At 46.5% G+C, this 22649-nt stretch overlaps 1 protein-coding gene across 4 annotated transcripts in view; it reads left to right on the forward strand.

The window, feature by feature from the left end:
• The window catches only part of nek11 (NIMA-related kinase 11), a 68680-nt gene that overhangs the window by 20799 nt on the left and 25232 nt on the right, over window positions 1–22649 (forward strand). For all 4 annotated transcript variants that reach the window (XR_014876867.1, XM_085177422.1, XM_085177425.1 and 1 more), the window contains exons 4-9: window positions 1114–1232; window positions 1464–1528; window positions 2564–2690; window positions 16911–17060; window positions 17282–17360; window positions 19901–19974. Coding sequence is in view for 3 of the 4 variants with exons in the window: in XM_085177422.1 (XP_085033548.1) it covers window positions 1114–1232; window positions 1464–1528; window positions 2564–2690; window positions 16911–17060; window positions 17282–17360; window positions 19901–19974 (614 nt within the window). In the remaining variant the exon portion in view is untranslated. The remainder of the gene's footprint in view (window positions 1–1113; window positions 1233–1463; window positions 1529–2563; window positions 2691–16910; window positions 17061–17281; window positions 17361–19900; window positions 19975–22649) is intronic.

The raw sequence follows: 22649 nt of genomic DNA on the forward strand, positions 1-22649 counted from the left end.
CAGTCACAACACGAGGAAGTAAGAATGAAGCAACCGTGACAGAAGCTGCAGGTCTGCAGGTTTGCATCAGCAGATGTTGGGCCTGTGGAGCCCGTCTGTCTGATGAAGACACAATGAAGCAACAGCCTGAAACTGCAGCCCCCGCCCCCCCCCACTCCATCTTTCACGCCTGCTGTCTCGATGACACCAGGTGCCGTCTCCACTCTCAGCCTCTCCACTAATGAATCTCACGCTGCCTTCATCTCCACTCATGTTTTTCTCTGCCTCCCACACTCGGAGTATGCCCCTCGCCCGCTCGTCTACGTCACCTGACGGCGATCCTCCCCCCTCATTACCCAGCTCCCCCCTCCTCCCCCGCCTCCTTCAGCATCTCCTGAAGATTTGAATCACTGCTGCAGAACAGTTCACGAAGCTTCCCGTGCTGCTGTGCCGCTAACGGCTGCTTTTCTGCTCTACAAACACACAGACTGAACAATGTTTAGGCCTTTTGTGAGGATTTAGTGTAATTCAACAAACTTAAACATGAACAGGCTGTGCCATTACCCACAATCCCCTGCAGAGCTGTGGACGACTCTGAGGCATTGCTTCAGCCTGACAAAGAAAAAACAGGAAATCACATCCAAACAAAGCTGGAATCACAGCACGTTTGAACTTTCCTTTAATATCTCAGTAATCTGATTATAATCGTCGGCACATCAGTGGACGGGCTACGGTTAACTGCTGCTGGCAGTTGGTGCGTCTGCTTTTAATTGCATCAGTCTGACAGAACGCGAACACGGCAGGCTGAGAGCGAACAGCAGCGCCGACCTGTAGCTGAAGCTTCAGCCGCACGTTAATGAGCTGATGGAGTGAAGCTCTCTGACGTCTGCTGCAGCTGCAGGCGTCAAAGCTTCCTTCAGTTCACTCAGAAGCTGAGAAGAAAGACTGAGCCACTGTGGAGCTGTCACTGTGGAGCTGTCACTGTGGAGCTGTCACTGTGGAAGTGTAATGACACATGCGCTTCAGTCCGAGGCCGTTTCACTTGACTTTACACGTGAAGTTACTAAACGTGGATCCAGCTGCTGCAGGCCTCTGAATGAGCGACGCTTCATTTCCTCCTCGCTCTGCCCTCAGGATCGGGATCTGGACTGTAAGATAGGAGAGGTGAGACGAGCTGGGCGGAGCCTCCCTGAAAGCCAGGTCGTTGATTGGCTCATCCAGCTGCTGCTCGGCCTTCGCTACATACATGACAGGTGCAGTTTTCTGTTATTTCCTCTGAAGTCGTCTTTGGTTTTATATGTTTGTCCTGCTCCACATGTTTTATCCACCTGACACTTGGTAAAGTTGAAACACGTTTTTGTGGTTTAATGAGATTCTAGGTGACAACAAAGAGTCACAAAAACAGAAACATTTGTAGCTGTTTAATGTTAACAAATGATTGCAGATTCATCAGTTTGCGACCTGCTTTTAAATCCTCTCTGCAGGCGGATCCTCCACCGAGATCTGAAGGCCAAGAACATCTTCCTGAAACGAAACCTCGTTAAAATCGGTGAGCGTCCTCTTTTTGCTGCTGCCGCTTGCGGTACTTTCCTCACGTTTGTGCGTGTATAACAAAACTGTCTGCTGCCTAAAAGGCTTCTTCCTCTCACTAACAGCAACAACAACAAACGGGGCCGCAAATAGAAGCGTGCTTCCAGCTAACGAGTGGGTAACAACACAGGAGGAAGTGGATTTACACCGAGCGTGTGGAGTGTAGACTCAGCAGATTGTTGCCGTCTGCAGTTTTGGACGTGAACCAGAACTCTGTGATGGCCGTTTAGTTTCCCAGCTGCACACACGGAGCGCCGACTCCACAGAGACAAAACCTACTGTGCAGTCATGTGAGCGGCGTCAAGTTCAGCACAGTTAGTAGCTATCAGCAAAGGTGTCACGATCAGCCTCATGTTGATCAGATATTCAAATACAGCAGCGTAGAATTAGAAGTTCTAGATCTGTATCCACACATTTGCTCATTCACTCATTGGCTGTTGCTTTGGAGCTGTCAGGGTCAGTAGAGGTCACTCTGCTCCATTTCCATTGGATTAGTACGTCCTCCAACTTTAAATGTTCATTGTGTGTTTCACAGCCGAGTGTCTCTGACTCTCCGCGGCTCCGTTACAGAAGTTATTTAAACCTCTGACGTCTCGGCTCAGAGCGTGATGTTCCCACGTCGAGCTCTGAGGAGCGTTTTGTCGCTGTTTGAGGCGAATAATGCAGCTTTGCTCTTTATAGACAGAACAAAAAAGCAGAAGACTTGGAAGGAAGCGGGTAAATCGTTCAGGCCGAACCTGAAGCTTAGGAAAGGGTGAAGCCGGGTCTGAGGCGTGGTGCTGGAAACCTTCACTGCCCGTGGGACAGCTCATTGGTTCTTTATGATTTCTGCACATATCAAAGCAGGTCTGTGGATCGTTCAGCATCTGTGGGATGTTTGTACCTGTGACGTTATCATGTGTTTGGTGTGTGCAGGTCCAGGTGTTCACGGAGCTTCTGCAGGTTCAGTTTGACAGCACATCAGTCATCAGGATGATGCTTCTCATGTTTCCAGGTGACTTTGGTGTTTCCTGCCTGCTGATGGGATCATGTGACCTGGCCACCACCTTCACAGGGACTCCGTACTACATGAGCCCAGAGGTGCTGAGCCACCAGGGCTACGACTGCAAATCTGACATCTGGTAACTTCTTAAAGTGCGCAGTGTTTTTTGACTGGTGCTCAATTTTGTATTTTCAAAATAGAATTCAAATAGTTGTTATTGGTTATTATAGTTGTTTTATCAGGCTGATGACGTGTGTCTCAGCTCATGTTCTGCCTTTGGACCTGGTCTCCTTACATTTGCAAAGCTCAGCTTAGTTTTTGGTCGTTCGTGACGTTTCGGGTATTTCTTTAGTGTCGGATCAAACCGCTGATCAGAATCTTTGGCCGGTTTGAAGTTTTTAAGGATCTGAGACGAGGAGTGTGGCTGCAGGCTGCTGTCTGTGTGGAAGCTCTGAGCCTCCTTCAGACAAAACATTTTCTTTGTCATTGTGAAACAAGATGAAAGGATTCAGATAAAAAGCCCCGACCTCGGTTAAAGGGAATTTCACACCAGCTTTGTGCAGCTTCATTTTCCTCTGCTGTGATTGGTTCTGAGCTGGAGGCTGTACAGGTGCATCGTGGGAAGGGCTGACGGAGGAACACCTGCAGGTGGAGAGCAGGAATTCATTTAACTGCTGCTGCAGGAAGGAAAGCGAATGGGCTGCAGACGGAGACTTTCTGCAGATTTTACCCACAGATCCAGTTTTCATGCTCTGTACCTGAGGAGGCGCCGTGCAGGCTGCAGGATAACGAGGAAATGATGCTGAACAGGACACACTGCTGTAAATTGCACCACAAATTGTAAATCCTGATATTTTGCTCGGCACAGTTGGTGTAGATTTAAGTTTTAGGAGGATAACGGCGTGCGTTTGTTGTCCCTGCGCTCTGAAGCGGTTTGTTCCACAGATGTTTGTGCAACTTTCAAATTGAATCTGTGACACGGCCGACTGAGTTTAACATGCAGAGAGGCCTCTGCCAAGATCCAGCGAGGACGAGATGAGCCTGATCTCGCTTGTAGCCTTGACAGCAGAGAGATAATCAAAAAGAGCTGACAGCAGCAGGCGGGACCGCGACTCAGACACGCGTTCAGGCGATGCGTGGAGCACAGAGGTGGCGTGACAGCGTGAAAGACGAGACGGAGAGAGCTGCTGAAGTCAGCGTGGGACGGAAGTTTCCAGAGTTCAGGACGACTGAAAGATGCTTTTATTGTGATGTGTGATGTAATCATATGTAATCATGTGCTCGGTGAGCGATCGGTGCAGACTGTGCACAACAGGAAACGAGGAAGAAGACAGTGCTCTAAATGAATCACATGACCTTTTTCAGTAACATTACTGCAGTAAATTTAGTAATCACATTACAGTCACAATTATTTAATTACTCGTGTTACAAAGGCTCTTCAGGTATCTGCACGCTGCGTGGAGGAGCGGTGCAGCCGTCACATTACTCTTACAGTTACTGTGCAAAAGTGCTGTCAAAGCTGCAGCAGGTAACAGCGATGAGCAGTCAGCCTCCACGCCTCCACGGCTGAATCACCGCGGCGCTCTGATGCGTCTGGGTCGGTTTTCCTCTTTGCTTTGTGTTCGTACGTAAATACTAAGAGAAAGATCGTGCGTGTCCTCGTTAGGATTCGTGTTGGTGTGTGGAATTTGTTCCTCTAACTGTTAATGATGTGGTAATGCATGTACGGTCCTTTTAAGGAGTAACATGAAAATAATGTAACAACTGGTCTAACGAATCTCCGGCGAGGAGTAAACAGGCGTCTGTGGTGTTGAACCACAGCGATCTCTCTCACCAACACCAGTTTGTGTTTCTACCAACGTCAGTGTAACTTTTAACTCGAATAACTAAACATAAAAATATTTACAAGAATATTCTTATGCAAATTTTAATGATGTGACTTTGATTCAGTGTTTCTCAAATCATCGATATTATTCTCTGTCTCGTGCTTTCAGTTGAATTTTATTTAAATCACAGGAAGTCACTTCAAGATGCTTTAAATCGTAAGATAAAGATCCTGCAATAACACAAAGAAAACAGAGACAACCCCAACAATCAAACTTTGGCGACAGTGGGAAGGAAAAACTCCCTTTTAACAGGAAGAAACCTCCAGCAGAACCAGGCTCAGGGAGGGGCGGGGCCATCTGCTGTGATTGGTTGGGTGAGAGAAGGAAGACAGGATAAAGACATGCTGTGGAAGAGAGACAGAGGTTAATAACAGATATGATTCAATTACATTTTCCTCCTCAAACACAGGAGATCCAATCACACACACACATATAATATATATATATAAATATAAATCTCCGTTCCACACTTAACGCTATTCGACCAGCTACCTAATTTAACTCAGACACAGATTGTTGCCTGTTTTACAAACTTACTGGTGACCAGTGCTCCCCTCAGCCTCGTGCTAAACACACCTATGGTACCTGTTCCAAAATTCTACCTGACCTTGTCCTCAGGTTTCTTAGACATTTTCAGAAAACTTGACCTCTGACCTTGAGGTCGACGCCCCTGTGCGGTCAGTTTGAAAATCCTACATGATTTCATTCTCCGGTTCAAAGCTGGAACCTGTCGCTAGTCTGCCCGGCAGATTAGCGACAACAACCCATCAGTAGAATAGATGTGGTGTAACAAACAGTGCACGAGACACAGAACAGAAACATACACAATTTTTACATATTTCCATCAAGGACAATGGTTACCAAAAGCAGAGTACTGTACCGTTATTACATTAAATAAAATTAAATACAGATAACAGGCAAACCCAGGTTATAGTGTGAACCGGTTGATAAAATAGTGCACGATACAGCGCTGATGTAAATGTAGCCCTGTCTGCAATTATTCAGGCTTGCAGTATAAAGAAAAAGTCTGCTGTTATAAAAAATGGTTAAAATATAAATAGTTGATAAAAGGTTTAAAAATCACATGCTTTGGTACAAATGTAATTTCATTTACAGTTAAGAGTCCAATAAATAAAAGGGTTTCATGATTTAGATGTTCATTTCCTGTGCAGAATCAATATGTCGGGGTGTAACCTAAACTTATTTACCCATCTAATGTCAGTTATCTTAATGTTGTATTGTAATTGGTTGTTTGTGCTGACGAGCCAGTCAATGTCATTCTTCTCTGTTATGGGGGCGGGACGAGTGGTAAGGTTTGTGTGAATCTGTGGGAGCGGACACAGAAGCTAAGTCCGAAGAGAGATGTCGTAAGGCAAACGTGGTGTGGGTTTTACATCTAAGAGTATCATTGAGGTCGACTACCCGTGGTCCTGATATATCTTATTTGTGATCTGCAAGAGGTAAATGAGTCTGTGTGCCTTGACATTTGTACTGTAACTATTCGTTATAGTGGTAAAATGGCGCGATATGTGATGCTAACTAGCGGCTTGCTAATTAGCGCAGCTTACCGCGTTATGTGCTGTGATGCCATGCTGTATGTTTAGCTCTGTGATTTTTAGTCAAAGCTAATGCTAAATCGTTATGTGATAGCATTTGGTATTGTAGCTCAAGTGTTTTAATATGTTTAGAAGCCGAGGGACGCTCTGAAAGGAGAGGGAGAGAGAGCTTTCTGCCCGGATGGACCCTGCTGTTTTCTCGCCCCTGACTGTCTTCACTACTGGTGAACTAACTGCCCGTTTCTGATTGCCCCACTAACAAACTCATTGGACTCGTGAGTACTAACTGGAACTAAAGTGCACGTATTTTGTTTATGGCTCAGTTTGAGTGAAGCGGCCATCAGTTTTAGGCCTCACCGCACCCGAACTTCGAATCAGGCCTGCAACAAGCACCGTGCGGCAGGTGTAGTGTGGACAGGTTAAAGTGTGTGTGTGTGTGTGTGTGTGTGGGCCCACTGTTACAGATTTGGTTTAAATTGAGAAAAGTGTGTAGTTGTAATCAAAGTTATTATCAAAGGTTGAAATTCATCCCTGTTAAAGGTGTGAGCTGTTGTAACTGAAATAACAGTTGGCACATAAGAGAGTTATTTTGTTTTGATAATCTTTTATTTATAATCCATGTAGTCACTTTTACAGTATTTTTTGTTTGTTTATTTGAATTCAATTCGTTTTATAAAAGTAACTGTTTATTTTATTCATTTCTTTGCTGTCTAAATAAATACCCGGTGATGGATTTAATTTGTGTAAAATACAGTTGTGGTGGTCCTTATTAATTCAATTAGAGGGTATCAAGTATCATGATTAGTAGCACTACGAACCCAGGCCCAGTCTCATTGTACTATATACTCTAGCTTTACCATAGCTACGTGGGACCTGGGTTACATAAACATCTATGTTTGTTGGGAGCAGTTCTGATTGTACAGTCTGACAGCTGCAGGGAGGAAGGACCTGCGGAAACACTCCTTCATGCATCCACTGAAGCAGCTCTGCAGTTCAGCAACATCTACATGCATGGGGTGGGAGACTCTGTCCATCAGAGATGTTATTTTGGCCAGAGTCCTTCTGTCTCCCACCACCTGCACTGGGTCCAGGGTGCATCCCAGAACAGAGCTGGCCTTCCTCATGAGTTTATCCAGCCTCTTCCTCTCAGCTGCTGAGAAACTGCTGCTCCAACATACCACACTGTAAAAAATGACAGATGTCACCACAGAGTCATAGAAGGTCTTCAAAAGCGCTCCCTGGACTCCAAATGACCTCAGCCACCTCAGCAGGTAGAGTCTGCTCTGACCCTTCCTGTAAACAGCATCAGTGTTGTGGCTCCAGTTTATTATTCAGGTGAACACCCAGGTACCTATAAGAGTCCACTATCTCAATGTCCACCCCCTGGATGTTCACCGGTGTCAGTGTGGTGGGTCTGCGTCTCCGGAAGTCCACCACCAACTCCTTGGTTTTCCCGGCGTTGATCAGCAGGTGGTTCTGCTGACACCAGTCAACAAAGTCCAGAGTCCACGTCTGCACTCTGAGTCCTCACCTGTGATGAGGCCGACTATGGCAGAGTCGTCAGAGAACTTCTGTAGGAGGCAGCGTGGGGAGTTGATGGAGACGTCTGCAGTGTAGAGGGTGAAGAGGAACGGTGCCAGCACAGTTCCCTGTGGGGCCCCCGTACTGCAGACCAGCGTGTCAGAGACACAGCCCTGTGTCCTCACATACTGTGGACGTCCTGTGAGGTAGTCCAGTATCCACTGGGACATGTGGTGTCCACTCCTGATAGCTCCAGCTTGTCCCTCAGAAGTCGTGGCTGGATGGTGTTGAAAGCACTGGAGAAATCAAAGAACATGATCCTCACAGAGCTTCCAGGCTTCTCCAGGTGAGTCAGAGCTCGGTGCAGGAGGTAGATGATGGCGTCCTCCACCCCGATGCCAGGCTGGTAAGCAAACTGCAGCAGATCTAATGAAGACCTCATCAGGGGGCGCAGATGGTTTAGAACCAACCTCTCGAGGGTCTTCATCAGATGTGATGTCAGGACAACCGGCCTGTAGCTGCTGAGGTCCTTGGGTTGGGAGGTCTTTGGTACCGGTGCCACACAGGAGGTCTTCCACAGCTGTGGTACTTTCCCCAGTGACAGGCTCAGGTTGAACAGATATCCTAGGATGCCACACAGTTCATCTGCACAGCATCTCAGGAGCCTGGAGCTGACGTCATCTGGACCTGCAGCCTTCTGCACCTTGATCATGCGAAGCTCGTTCCTCGCTTGAAGTGCTGCAATAGAAAGAGTGGATTTCGGGGGAGGGGTGTATGTTTGGAGTCCACAGAAGCCGGGGGTGGGGGTGTGATGACTGAGAGCTGGGAGGTGTGAAGTCCTGAGAGGTGTGAAGTCCTGAGATGAAGGGGATTGCAGCAGGGGGGACGATGCTGTGGGAGGGGTGGGTGTTTGATCAAACCTATTCAAATATTTATTTAGGTCATTCACCCACCCCAAGTCTCCTGCAGGCTGGGGGGTTGGTTTTTGTCCTGAGATTGTCTCCAAGCTGTTCCAAACCCCTCTGTTGTCCTGTTGCAGCTGCTCCTCCATCTTCCTCCTGTAGTTTTCCTTTCCTTGCCTTATCTTCCATTTCAGCTTCTTCTGAACAAACTCTCAGCTCCTGTTTGTCTCCGGATCTAAAGACTCTCTTCTTCTCCTTGAGAGGAGGCTTAATTTCAGGATGTATCCATGGCTTGTTGTTAGAAAAACAACGTACCTTTTTGATGGGTACGGTGTTGTCCACGCAGAAGTTCATGTAATCCATAATGCAGTCTGTGATGCTGTTGAGGTCATCCTCCAGGGGGCTGCAGAGGTTGTCCCACACAGTAGAACGGAAACAGTCCCTCAGGGCCTCTTCAGTCTCTGCCGACCATTTCCTTACTGTGCGTTTCACTACTGGTTCTCTGCGTACCAGAGGTTTATACACAGGCTGGAGATGAACCAGGTTGTGATCTGAGCCCCCCAGGGGAGGGAGAGGTGATGAGCTGTATGCCTCCTTGGTGTTAGCATACAATAAGTCCAATGTTTTATTGTCTCTGGTGTAGCAGGTGACATACTGGGTGAAGGTGGGGAGAGTGGAGGACAGGGAGGTGTGATTAAAGTCTTTTTAGAGACCAGGAGATCAGGGAAAGGGCCTGAGGGTGCTGCGTTTGGAGTCTGCTGGTTACAGTGTGCAGGACCTCACAGGCTGCTGCAGCGCTAGCAGAGGGCGGGACATACACAGCTATCATAATCACGTGTGGAAACTCTCGCGGTAGATAGTACGGTCTCATGCTAACCGCTAGCTCAATGTCCTTACAGCATAGAGTCTCTTTGATAGATAAATGCTCAGTTGCACCATCTATCGTTCACAGCCAGACCCCCTCCTCTCTCCGTTGTTCTGTCGGCCCGGATCAGATGGAAACAGTCTATGTTTATGTGAGTAAACACTATAAACATTATAAATATTTATATAGAAACATTATAAATAAATAGTAGATTTCTACACATCGCATTTAGAAACTTTTTCTGCTCCCGTGCAGCACGTCATCCTTCTTTTATCCACATCTGCATATCTCTGCAGAAGGAAGCAGCTCTTTTCTTTTCTTGAAGTCAGCTTTGAGCCTCCTGACACTTTCCACCTGCTTTGTTTCTCTTTTGTTTCTTTACTCAGACACAGCAGGATTTAGGAGCTCAATGAAAAGTCAGAAAGGAAATGATCCGGCTCATGCCGCTGCACGTAGTGCCATCCCTAACGCTGAAAGTGGAAGTGAATTTGTGCTGTAGACGCTTTCTAGATGGAGCGCTAAAAATGAGAGAGGGAGGTGCATTTTATCCCCACCAGAGTTGGACTTGCTCGATGTCTGTGGGGACTGACTCAGTCTTGAAGCAAGTGGACGTTGGAGGAAGTGCAGGCTTTGGCACTTGCCTGCTGGGTTCTTGATCATAAAGACAAAACGTCTGTTTGTCTTTGTTAAAACCACAGAGTGAAACCAAACAGTCGCCTGGCAGCCTGTTAATGACACAAACTGCAGGCTTCAGATCAGACGGCCTCTTCGGGATGAATGGAGGAGGGCGGTACGCGGCGGCAGCTGCTCCGACGTCTGATTAAACGCGTGCGTTCACCCTCTGACGCTCACGTCTCTGATAAACTTTGTTCTGTCGTCAGGTGCTGATTAAAGCCAACATGCATTTGTTTCCTCCTCAAACCGTATTCAGTCCGTGTGCAGTTTGCAGCAGCAGCGTTGTAGCGATTGGACGTGATTGGACATTAACAATGACACCAGCAGATTTGGGACAAACAGCAACAGTTATGAAAAAGAAGCAAAATCTTCCCTCCTTTCTTTTCCATCCTCTCTGACCTGCTTCACGTTCTGTCATCTCTTCTTTAATCAGCTCCATCTGTGCGAGCGACGCCCAAACCATCAGCTCTGCTTCTGTCTGTAATCATCCCCATGAACAAACACAAGCTTTCAATTATTCCCAATTTACTCCATTTTTATGTTTCAGTATCAACGGATTGACTCTGCTTGTCACAAATAATTCAGGATCTGATGATAACCGTCTCGTTAACGATGCAGTGTTTGCTGGGAAATGACAATGAGGTGATCCTGCAGACCTCAGGAGACAATGGCATCTGTGAAGAAGAAGAATTCAACTTTATTGTCATTGCACATGCACATGCACAGGTACAGGGCAACGAATGCAGTTTGTATCCATCCAGAAGTGCTTTAGTGATATAGATATATTACAATATATATTAGCAATAATCTAGATATGTGAGTATATTACAGAAATGGGTCTATTATGGTATGTTATAATGTACACGGTATGAAGTATGTTATGAATATTCTATAACTATAAGTATGTACAGGCTATGAACAGGATATAAATATGAAATAAAAACTATACAGAAATCTGAGATATACAGTTATACAGAAATGTGAACTATGCAGGTTATAAACAGTTGTAGGATTAAAAATGATCGTATGTACAGAATGATTATTTACACAGAGCTATACAGTAGTGCAGTTAAGATAAGTGAGATATGTGGATCATTTCTACAGAGGCTATAAAGTGCTGGTGGTTGTGAATGGTGGTTCAGTCCATGTTATTATTGTGTGTTTGAGGGTACAGTTGTGTGTGTAGGTGGTTGTGGGTGTGTGTCCAGTCCATGAGTTTAACGTGGGTCAGATGTCAGGAGGCAGAGTTCAGGAGTCTGACAGCTGTGGGGAAGAAGCTGTTCTGGTCTTAGTCCGGAGGCTCCTGTAGCGCCTCCCAGAGGGCAGGAGGGTGAAGAGTCCATGTGATGGGTGACTGGGGTCTTTGATGATTTTCCCAGCCCTTTTCAGACACCGCTTCCTGTAGCTGTCCTTTATGGCAGGAAGTGGTGCTCCGGCGATGCGCTGGGCAGTTTTCACGACCCTCTGCAACGCCTTCCGGTCCGAGGCGGAGCAGTTCCCGTACCAGACTGTTATACAGTTGGTCAGGATGCTCTCGATGGTGCAGCGATAGAAGTTCACCAGGATGTCTGAGGACAGGTGGTTCTTCCTCAGAGTCCTCAAGAAGAAGAGGCGCTGGTGAGCCTTCTTGACCAGCTTGGAGCAGTTGGTCGTCCATCGAGATCATCGGAGATGTGGACTCCCAGCCGTCCCCTTAATGTGGATGGGTGGATGTGGGTCAGCATTCCTCCTGTAGTCCACAATGAGCTCCTTGGTCTTCTCTGTGTTAAGCAGCAGGTTGTTGGTGTCGCACCACTCAGCCAGACGATCCACCTCCTCCCTGATCGTTGTCACTGATGAGGCCAATCACCGTGGTGTCATCTGCAAACTTAATGATGGTGTTGGAACCATCAGCAGGTCTGCAGTCGTGGGTGAAGAGGGAGTAGAGGAAAGGGCTCATCACACAGCCTTGTGGTGCACCGGTGTTCATTGTGATTGTAGATGAGCAGTGGTTATCCAGCCGGACATGTTGGGGGCGGTTGGTCAGGAAGTCCAGTAACCATTTGCAGATGAGGGAACTGATGCCCAGGTCTGTCAGTGTCCTGATGAGTTGTGAGGGGTGGATTGTATTGAACGCTGAACTGAAGTCTATAAACAGCATTCTGACGTAGGTGTTGTTGTTGTCCAGGTGTGAGAGGACAGAGTGCAGCGCGATGGAGACTGCACCCTCTGTGCTCCTGTTCTGGTGGTATGCGAATTGGTGAGATTAGTGATCGAGTGATCGAGGCAATGAGAAGGTCAGAGATAAATGTCTCCACGATCTCTTTTCTTGGAGGTGGTTGATGGAGGGAAATGGGAAAACTGGGGTGAGGGAGTGTGTTATTGGTGCCTGTGTGACTTCAGGGTGGTTATGGTCTTTGGGAAGAAGGGTGGGAGCTGTTCTTGATGATGTTCGCTGCTCTGCTGAGGCAGCGGGAGGAATAAATGTCCATCAAGGAGGGGAGAGCGCAGCCGATGATCTGAAGCCTCGCTCTGACCGCCTTGGTGCAGCCATACTGCGATGCAGTAAGTTAGCAGGCTCTGAATGGACGAGCGGTAGAAGGTCAGCAGCAGGTTGGAGTTCAGCGTCCCGAGGACTGTCAGAAGGTGCAGCTGTTGCTGGTCCTTGTGGACCCTCTCCACATGCTCCCCGTTGATGGGGGGCTCAGTCAGTGCCTCCTGAAGTCAACAATGACCTCTTTGGTTTTCTCAGTGTTCAGTGACAGGTTGTTAAAAAGCTCATTTAAACCGCTCGTTCCAGTTTCAAATGTTGAAACTTTTTAAATGTGTGTTACTGTGTGGTACAACATGACTGGACTAAACCTCTCCTCTAAACATAATTTAGTTTTTTTTTATATTGTTAATCATTTTTAATAATTTGGTGTTGTGATAATTATTTTTGTATATTAACAAGAATGTTATCTTTAAGTCTGACGTCATCAGCTGTTTCAGACGAACACTGCAGCATCACTGAAACTAAATTCTTTCATCTTTTATAAAATCATCAGCGTTGCTGCTTTACCAGGTGTAACTATGAAGTTTAACATCCATGAAAACAGGATTTATTACATTCAACAGAGTTAGAAGTTAGCAGGAAGTTAGCTTGCTAGCTTCCACCTAAACATGTTCTGACTGAGAGATTTCTGAAAGAATTCAAACGTACAGCTCTGCTGTCACCTTCAACATAAATGAAGACAGAAAAATAAAGTAGGGGTGTTTTCTCTGGAAGCTCCGCCCCCGAGAACAGACTTTGCAGGAAAAGAATGGTAAATGGTAAATGGTCTGTATTTGTATAGCGCTTTACACATCCAGTCATCCACACATTCACACACTGGTGATGGCAGCTACATTGTAGCCACAGCCTGGGGCGCACTGACAGAGGCGAAAGAAGGGACCGTCCGCCGTTTTGTGCCTGGCCCTGGAAACGTTACTGCGGTGTGGAGTTCTACTGTCAGGATCCAGAGACTCGACTGGAAAATTCCATCAGGCACCTGAGTTCCTTGGTCTCCACCTCTGGGCGGAGCCATCATCCCTGCTGCAGTCCTGCACACCTGAGACTGATTCAGGGCAATCAGGTTGAGGATTTAAGGCCCCCTCAGACTCTCCTTCACCGCCAGTTCGTCAACGACCTCACATTCCCTGGACCTTCTTTGCTATCACCCTCAACTCTCCGTGGATCATCTTCATATTCAGGAAAAAATGCAAGGACCCTCACCTGCCTGCCCCCCAGCCTCACTCACCACCTTGGACTCAGCGGGACTCAGGTCTGCCAGAGTCTCCACTACTCCCCTGGACTATCGCTGCCTCTCCCTCAAAGCGAGCTTCACGCCGGTCACCAACGCAACCGCTCCATTCCCGTCGCAACGTGCTAGACCCCCGTTCACCCCCACTGTCACACGGTTACATCATTAGCGACACCCTGCCACATATTCACTTGTTGACTAAATAATAAACTCTGCAAAACGTTGAGCCGTCTCTGTTGTGGTCATCTGCAATCGAGTCCGATCTAGCTATCGGCCCGTGGCCGTTGTGACACCCACACTTGAAGGTGAATAAAAAGTTAAGGCTCAAACACCAGGAGAGAGCAAGTAGACCCTTTATGCACATATAGACTGAGGTAACTTGTTTTTACTGGTAATGTTGACTGGTTACCAAGCAACATGAAAGGCACACGCAAGGCCTCAGTTAGCTAATGCTAATTGATATCTAATGATGTCATCATCAAATTAGTAATAATCAAACATAATGTAAGTGAAGATTGTTTATTCAGAATTAAAAAATAAAAACAGACTGTTACATTTTGTGTTATATTGACATGAGATGTAAAGACGTCGTGTGAAAGAATAACATAAAAATCTTGTAACATAGAAAAGTTATTAAACTGAAGATGAAGGGTGGCTAAACTTGTTTCTGTTGAGTGTGAACGATCTACATATTTGTTTCATGTGAATCCAGCAGGGTTTTTTTTTTCAGTGAGCGTTCCACTGTGAGGCTTTTATTTTGGCGGTCTGTTTCAGAGAGCCAGGAGCAATAACATCCTGATGTTTGTTCATAGCAAGAAGCTCAATGGCAAAAAAGCCCACCGCAGATCTATAAGATGAATCTTCCACTGAAACAGAAACACACACACACACACACACACACACACACACACACACACACACACGTCAGAGGCCACGCCCCTCCACAGTTATATTCCAGTTTATCCTGACGCAGCTACAGAACAGCAGGCGTCGTGTGAAGCTCCAGCATGTCGGAGGTTTCAGCTTCAACCATTTGACTGTTAAATTGAAGAAACCTTCGTCACTTTCTGCTGCTAATTACCACCTCATCATCATCCGCTGTGATCTGTTCCTCTCTAATTACGACCGCTGACCTCCGACTGATGTCGGCGCTGCGTGTGTCTGCGCTCGTCTCACTCGTGTCGTCTGGACTCAGGTTGGGGACTGAACGAGACTCGTTAGATTTAAAGGTGACGCTGTGCTGAGAGAAGCGATGATTGATTTATAAAGAGCTTCACACACTGAAAGACTTACAACTAAATAACAACGCGCTCAACAAACCCGGCAAAAATCCCCGCGAGAGCCCAGAGTTCCTGATTTAGAGGTGCGTGTGTTCCTCCCCTGTGGTCATGAGCTGAGTCACAGGTGGATTGAAAGCCTTTATTGTCATTATACGTAGTATAACGGAATTAGAAACAGCTCTATAAAAGTCCACATGTGCTTATAGCACATTATAAAAACTATACAATAATTTAACTATACACTACTATAAATATAAATAGACAGCACAGTGCTGCAAATTGCGCGAACTCTGAAGCGTGCGGTCGCTGGTTTGGGACACGGCCTATATAACCAGACACTAAAAGCCCCCTGGTGGCCATTATAAACACTGCAGGTTTGAGGCATTTCTACTGTGTCTTCAGGAATCTATGTCCATCTTTTCTGTACAGTCTGTCCTCCAGCTTGTGCAACATTTAATCGCGCCTACCCTGATTGGTTAGTGAAGTAAACTACTTAAAGTAAATCCATCACATCCATTTTCTCCTGCTTATCCAAGTCATGGTTGCACTGTATGCCAGCAGTGTGATCCCACAGTCAGTCTATCGCACACACAGACACGCCCAGCAGCTTGTGGGGCTGCAGTGCTAACCGCTGCACCCCCGTGCTGCTGATGCACTCAGGGTTTTAATCAGCGATAAGGAGCATGAATGCTGAGGCTTAATATCAATTTTAATGTAATTTTTCCAAGATGACCAGCAATTACAATCTAAGTTTGAAAATATGAAGACGTTTGTTGACATTGTGCTACAAGCTGAGTTTATTAGCTGCATATCAGAGTTTGGGGATGTTTCTGGAATGCTGCAGATGGAAAAATGTTGACAGAGAAGTCACGAAATCAACTCTCAAAACATGTTGAGCCGTCTCAGCTGTTGGAGAGGACGTTCAGGCTCACTGGGCCCGGGCACGTCCATCACTGCTGCACCACTGCATCACTGTTTCCAACAGCAGCAGCAGCAGGTCAGAGTCCACGTCTTTAGCAGTCGTGAAAACCAGTGTTGGTCAAGTTACTTGAAAAAAGTAATCAGTAACTAATTACTGATTACTTCCCCCAAAAAGTAATCCCGTTACTTTACTGATTACTTGTTTTCAAAAGTAATTAATTACTTAGTTACTTTTTAAAAACACGATTTACAACCTGAATAGGTGATAAAGTGATAGATCTTTCAGCCCAATTCTACTTTTTCTACATAATCATCATACAAAATGTAATCAAATGGAAAAGTCTCTTTTTAAAACTTGTTTTATTAGTTTTAATCTTTTAACTTTATGCATCAAGCAAACATTTAATTATCTGCAACATTCTCTGACTGAAGAAATTTGTTTAGCATTTAAACCTGTTTTCTGCACATAAAATAAAATATTTGATGTGCAAACGCTGCAGTTCCTCCAGTGACCACTTGAGGCCTTCATCCAAAACTGAGTCCATCTCCATTGACTGCAATGAAACTGTTATAACCTGTTTGTGGCTGCTTTGACTGACAGGTGGCAGTCACAGCTGTTCTCAGCTGATCCTCCTCTGCTGTTCATTTAAAGTGGCAGCTGTGAGGTTCATTGTCCTAACAGACTCTGTCTGTGTCCCAGCTTTGGGTTTTTAATCAGTGCTGATCAATAATCAGCAGGTATCAGTGTCTGTGCCCTCGCTGTTTGAGTTAGATGTGCTCAGTCTTGTGTTGTGCACTTCACTATTTCACATCAGCATAAAAACAAACACGTAATTTTGAAGAAAGCAGAGTTATGAGGATACAGTGAAGCTAAGCAGAGAGCCTGAGGTCAGTCTGCACCGGGCTGATCGCACACAGCTGAGGTGTAAACGTGCCGCAGCGTGATGAAAGCTTTGCTTGTTTCCAAACCAGCCGATGTCTCTGTGCTGCAGGGCTCTGGGCTGCCTGCTCTACCAGATGTGCTGCCTGACTCACGCCTTCCAGGGTCCAAACTTCCTGTCTGTGGTGATGAAGATCGTGGAGGGAGACACGCCAGCGCTGCCCGCCGCCTACTCTCCAGATCTGAACTCTGTCATGCGGAGGTGAGAAGGACGTCAAGCTAACCGCTCGGTGAAGTCTCCCAGGCTGCTTTCAGTCAGACAGCGTTAACCAGGCTGTTCGTGTTTTGATCCTCAGATCATCACCGAGACAGAGAGTGCACCCGTCTCCTGTCCCAGCATTGTCCTCTGTCAGCTGCTATGAATTCACCGAGTGTGTCACTGACTGAGCTTTAACCAGCTGCTGTTTGTCTCTGTGTGAACAGGATGCTGCAGAAACAACCAACATCCAGACCGACGGCGGCTCAGATCCTCAAGAGCAGATTCCTGGAGGAGAACATGCAGGTTGGATTCTTTAGTGAAGCATTTGCTCAGCACCAGGTGAGCTGCAGGTATCTGAGCAGAGCCTCCCACCCACTGTGTCATTCTAACCACACCTGACTCCACCCCCTCAGCCCCAGCTGGCAGATGGCCCCGCCCCTCCCTGAGCTTCAAGGTTTCTTCCTGTTAAAAGGAAGTTTTTCCTTCCTACTGTCACCAAGTGCTTGTTCATAGGGGGTCATATGATTGTTGGTCTCTATCAACTTAAAGCACCGTGAGGCGACTGTTGTTTTGGTGCTAAATAGATCAAATTAAATTAAACTAAATAATAATAATACTTAGTGAAACTCTAAGAAGCATCAGTTATATCCAGTAAAAGCTCGATATAAATCTTATTGAGCAGAAATCAAACAGAATAAACGTTTACAAGTTCAACAGGAACATTTTTAGCTCCCGAGGTTTGGACATGAAAAGGTGAGAGCAGCTTCAGCGGTGAGTCGGAGGAACCAGCGAGCTTTCAAGTCCACAGAGAAGCTGAAACGTCACTCTGATGTTTCCGACACGTTTCCTGCAAAGATGAAACGTCTGGTCGTCCTAAACGAGCCCAGGATGCTGCTCATCACACACTAAATAAAGTTCACATTAATCTCTTCAGCCAGAGCAAACGTGCCCCCGTGCAGTCCTCCAAAACCACTGCTGCACGCTGGTCGACATGCACGACCCGGCCTGTTAGGTGCAAGCTGATTGGCTGAGACGTGGCAGCAGAGTTCAGTGGGAATGGAAGAAACCATCAAAGATGAAACAAACTTCAACACGAGAGCAGCGACAGCAGCTGCAGGGACGCTTTCTGTGGCCACAGACCGGCTGCACCACACGGTGTTGACTCCGCCCCCGTCGATAACAGACGCTCTGCAGGTAGACGGGTCATCAGAAACTGCATAATTTCCCCGTTAGTTTAATGTCCTCTGAAGTGCTGAAAACCTGTGTGTGTGTGTGTGTGTGTGTGTGTGTGTGTGTGTGTGTGTGTGTGTGTTGCTGGAGGCTCAGTTCTTTGGATGTTCGGGGAACTCGGCGAGAGACACATTATGGTTTCCTGGAGTGGGTTGCCATGGTTTCCACTGAAATATTATTATGTTAATGTTAACGCTGCAGCGGCGCTCTGGGGCGTTATGATGGCAGCTGAGGATCTCCTGCAGCGCTCCGTAGCAGTGACGCAGCTTTAATGTCTCCGAAGTCTTGGGCAAATTTCCGGGGATAAGATCTGAGGAGTAACGGACTTCCCAGAGTTTCATTTCACACAATGCTAGTTCCAGCGCTGTGCACACAAGTGATTACATTACAACACACTGATGGATTTAACTCAACACTGAACCTACTTATTAAAAAAGGATTCACGCTCTGAGCTTTGATCTCGCCGCCTTAAAGACGAAGCTTCCACTGAAGCTCCTCCACGGCGAGCAGAGACGCCCGAGCAGGACGATCGAGGGAAATCACACAGGAAGTGCAGACGCTGTGATCCGGCATCATTGGAGGGCGAATTAAAGCTTTATTGGTAATGCTGCGATACGTACAGGACGTAGACGGCATCCCGACGGTGTTTCCCCCGACCCAGCGCGTGTAACGAGAGTGAAGCTAAAGGAAATTAAACTTAAAGATATGAAACCAAACATGAGGTGTGGATGGCCGTCCCCGCTCTGGCTCTCCTCAGCTTACAGAGGAAGTAGGAGCGCCGCGTGCCCGGCAGGCGTCCGCGCAGAGCCGACGATGGTGAGCGGAGCTGCTGCGATTCCCCTCGCTCCTGACGAGACCCGGCGTTGTGTCGTTGTTGTGTGTCTGCAGTCAGCAGAGCGAGGAGCCTCGTGTGACCTGTTAAAGCTCAGTGTGACGAGCTCGAGGTTATTATAGTGAAGTAAGAACACAATCTGAAGCTAGGGGGGAACAAACGTCTCAGCTCACTGAAACAAATGTTCAAAGTGTTTGATGGGTGCAGCTCTTTACACCACAGCTCCAGCAGAAACCGACCATCTCCACCTTTAAACCTCTTTCACAGCCTCAGTGTTCTCATTAAAGCTCTCGCCATCTTTGACCGAGCTCAGTGAATCTCCGGTGATCCTGTGGGGCTGTTTTTCTGAGCCCGTGTGCTTCTGAGTGTCCTCCCTCTGATCAGCAGAAGCAGCGCCTCCGGTTCTTTGGGAGAGATCCGAGTTGTGTTGGGTGTGATTTCAGCCGTTCTGTCGCGTTTGCTTGTACCTGACGTGACAGGTAACCCTGGGCTGCTATTTCTGCATCTGTGACCTGTTTTGTTTCCTTCTGGAGGCTCTCAGCAAACCGCTGCCTCAGTGACCCACAATGCATCACTGTGCTGGGATTAGTTTTTGAAATATTAGCCTCTGGGGTGCTCTCTCTATTGTAAGCTTTGTTGGAGCGGCAGGAGAGGACGCTCAATATTTAATTTCGTGTTATTATCCAGGACAGTCAGGCTGAACTGTTCGAAGCTTTCTTTTTGTGCAGAAAAATAATTTGCCTCAAAGCTCTGCAGAGTCTCTGTGTCTCTGTTTCTGCAGAGAATGAAGGACAGGTTTGTCTTCGTCTCGTCAGAGAGAGGAAACAGCGATGCTGCAGCCGTCGCTAAGCACGTGTAAGTCTTCGTCATCATCAGCTTTTCCTTCATCGTCCTGCTGACGTCAGCTGGTCTGAGGTGTTTGCTGTTGTCCAAACATGCTGCTGTGCACAAACATCTCCACGTCCACAGACCAAGTCGTGTTTTCAGCAGCAGCTTTGCGAGCCGTTCACTATAACATGAACTTTAACCTTTTACACGTGGAGCGAGGCCTGTAAACTCTCAGCTCTTTGTTGCACAATGTCAGGAAATGTTGCGCTGATACACCTGCACACTGACTAAACCTCTGAGCTGCTGATGACCATCAGTCAGTCATGTGACTTGATTATCAGCAGCTGACTGCTTCTTACCCTTTTTGTTCCAGTGATGGTGGACTTCCCTCGCTGGGCCCACGTCCTCGTCTGAGGTTTGACAGCGTTTTAGTGGATAAAGGTGGATGTAAGCGGGGACGGCCTCGAAGGGGCCGTGAGATCAATACAAGTGAAGAAGTTAGAGAACTGAGAAGTGGAGGGAGAACGAAGCGCTTGTAGAACTGGGGGAACACATATAGAGGAGAAGCGGCAGGAACGTGGTTGGAGGCGTGGTCCTGAATACTTTATCTCCTGTTAATAATAAAAGCTCCACGTCGAGCAGCTCCAACGAGAAAACTTTCAGCCTCTTTTTCTAGTTATTTATTTTATTTTCATTTTCTTTCCACTTGGTTGCGTTTCCTCCTCTTCTTGTTTCTCCACCTCCTCTGCTGCTGCTCCACCTCCTCTTCCTCTTTTTTTTCCTTTTCCTGTTTCCTTTCCTCCACCCTCGTTTTCATCTCCTTCATTATCCTTCTTCCTCTCCTTCTTAACATTATTTTCCTGCTTCTCTTCATTATGCAACTTGGCCTCATCTTTATCACACACACAGACACACACACACACACGCACAGACACACACACACACACACACACACACACACACACACACACACACACACACACACACACACACACACACACAGTGTTGCTGCCATAATTAGAGCAGCGGCGAGCGCAGCTCCAGCTCCGTGTGTTGACAGACGAGACGCCGCTCGCTGACAGATAATCCATCCCCGCGACGCCGCACACACCCACACGCTGCTCTTCGTGAGGCCTCTCATTGACTTAATGCATTCGTTTCCTCTTTAACCTCACGTTACGAACGACAGCGCCGAACGCAGGTCTGACCTGAACCTTTGAAGACTGACACATCGTCAGGCTCAGGGTCCTCGCAGTGGCGGGATTTAACTGTGCGGGCGGGGGGCTCAGCACGTTTCCCAGCGTTTCAGCTTTTTTTAAGAAGTGCACTAAAAACTTTAAAGTGCGTGTTTTCAGTTAGCTGCTTTGAGCGTAGCGACGTTTAAATGATGAGGTAGCAGCAGGTCGTCCTTACAAAGCTGCACAGAGCAGATGAGGAGGGCGGGACGTCCAGAAATAAAACCTGGCACACTAAACGGCTTCTGGGATTTTACAGTTTTTTACAGACGCTAGGACACATTTCTCAATACTTAGGTCACTTTTGCAAAACCCCTCACACAGTGAGCACAACAGAAGTCTATGTGGGCTGAACTGAGGATCAGTTATCATTGTTTTGGCACAAAATGCATTCAATGACTACATCTCTCAAATTTCATGAATTATTTTCTCACTCAGACACAACTGCCAAAAATCTTTGTACGTACAGGACATTTTGCATGTACTTACATACTGTTTTCAAAACTGTTAAACTTATGGTCAAAACAATAACATAATGCAAAACTGAATAAGACGGCAAAATTCAACAGCAATATTTTATTAAAACATATTTTAAATCTAAAAACGCAGTTTAACCAGCCACAGCTGATTCTCAGTGTAGATGAACATCTACACAGGTGTTACTCTATTCTTTCCTCGGTGTGTTGCCCTACATGACATAAGATGTGATGTGGATGCGAACCTGTGGCCAAATGGAGAAGACCGAGTAGATTAGCATTACTATTGTATGTGTATCAGTGGATGGTGTGGATACAAATTCTTGTGTTTTGGGATTACTTAGTGCAAAAAAATAAAAATACATAAACAAATATTAACGACTTCTGCATGATGTCTGATTCATTCCAGTAACATATATTGGAATTATAAACAGAGATGTGTCCTTGTTTTACACAAGAAAACACTGTAATGCTACATGTTGTTAGTGTTTTTTAGGTCATTGTTTTGTGGGTGACAAAGTGTGTTTGTTTGTCAACCTTTGCTAGTGTTCTGGAAGAATGAGTTTATTTGAGACCTGAATAAAGTGTTTTGGTAGTTGTAGTGCATTTTGAATGTGAAATGAACTGCTTTGCCAAGCTGAAGGTCAGTTAGGAGAATTGTGTGAAGAGTTTTGCAAAAGTGACCTAAGTATTGAGAAATGTGTCCTGTAAAAAAAACTGTAAGCTGTGTGAATAAAACTGAGTCTGACCTGAACACTCAACTCTCGCCGGTGACGGTTGGATCTCCTGCCACTGTTTGGTGTTTGTCCTCTTCAGCCTCAGAAACCTTTGATTTGCTCCTCGTGTAGCTGACAGCAGCTTCACATTTCCTCTTTGCTCTGATCGCTTCAAAAGTGATGAAGTGAGACTTTAAACTAAAGAACTCGAACCTGTCTGACGTTTGTCTGCAGGACTGTGTCAGGATGAAATCACTCTGAGATCATCATCATCA

This window comes from Neolamprologus multifasciatus, chromosome 11 (genome assembly GCF_963576455.1).
Source record: "Neolamprologus multifasciatus chromosome 11, fNeoMul1.2, whole genome shotgun sequence".
Classification (NCBI taxonomy): Eukaryota; Metazoa; Chordata; class Actinopteri; order Cichliformes; family Cichlidae; genus Neolamprologus; species Neolamprologus multifasciatus.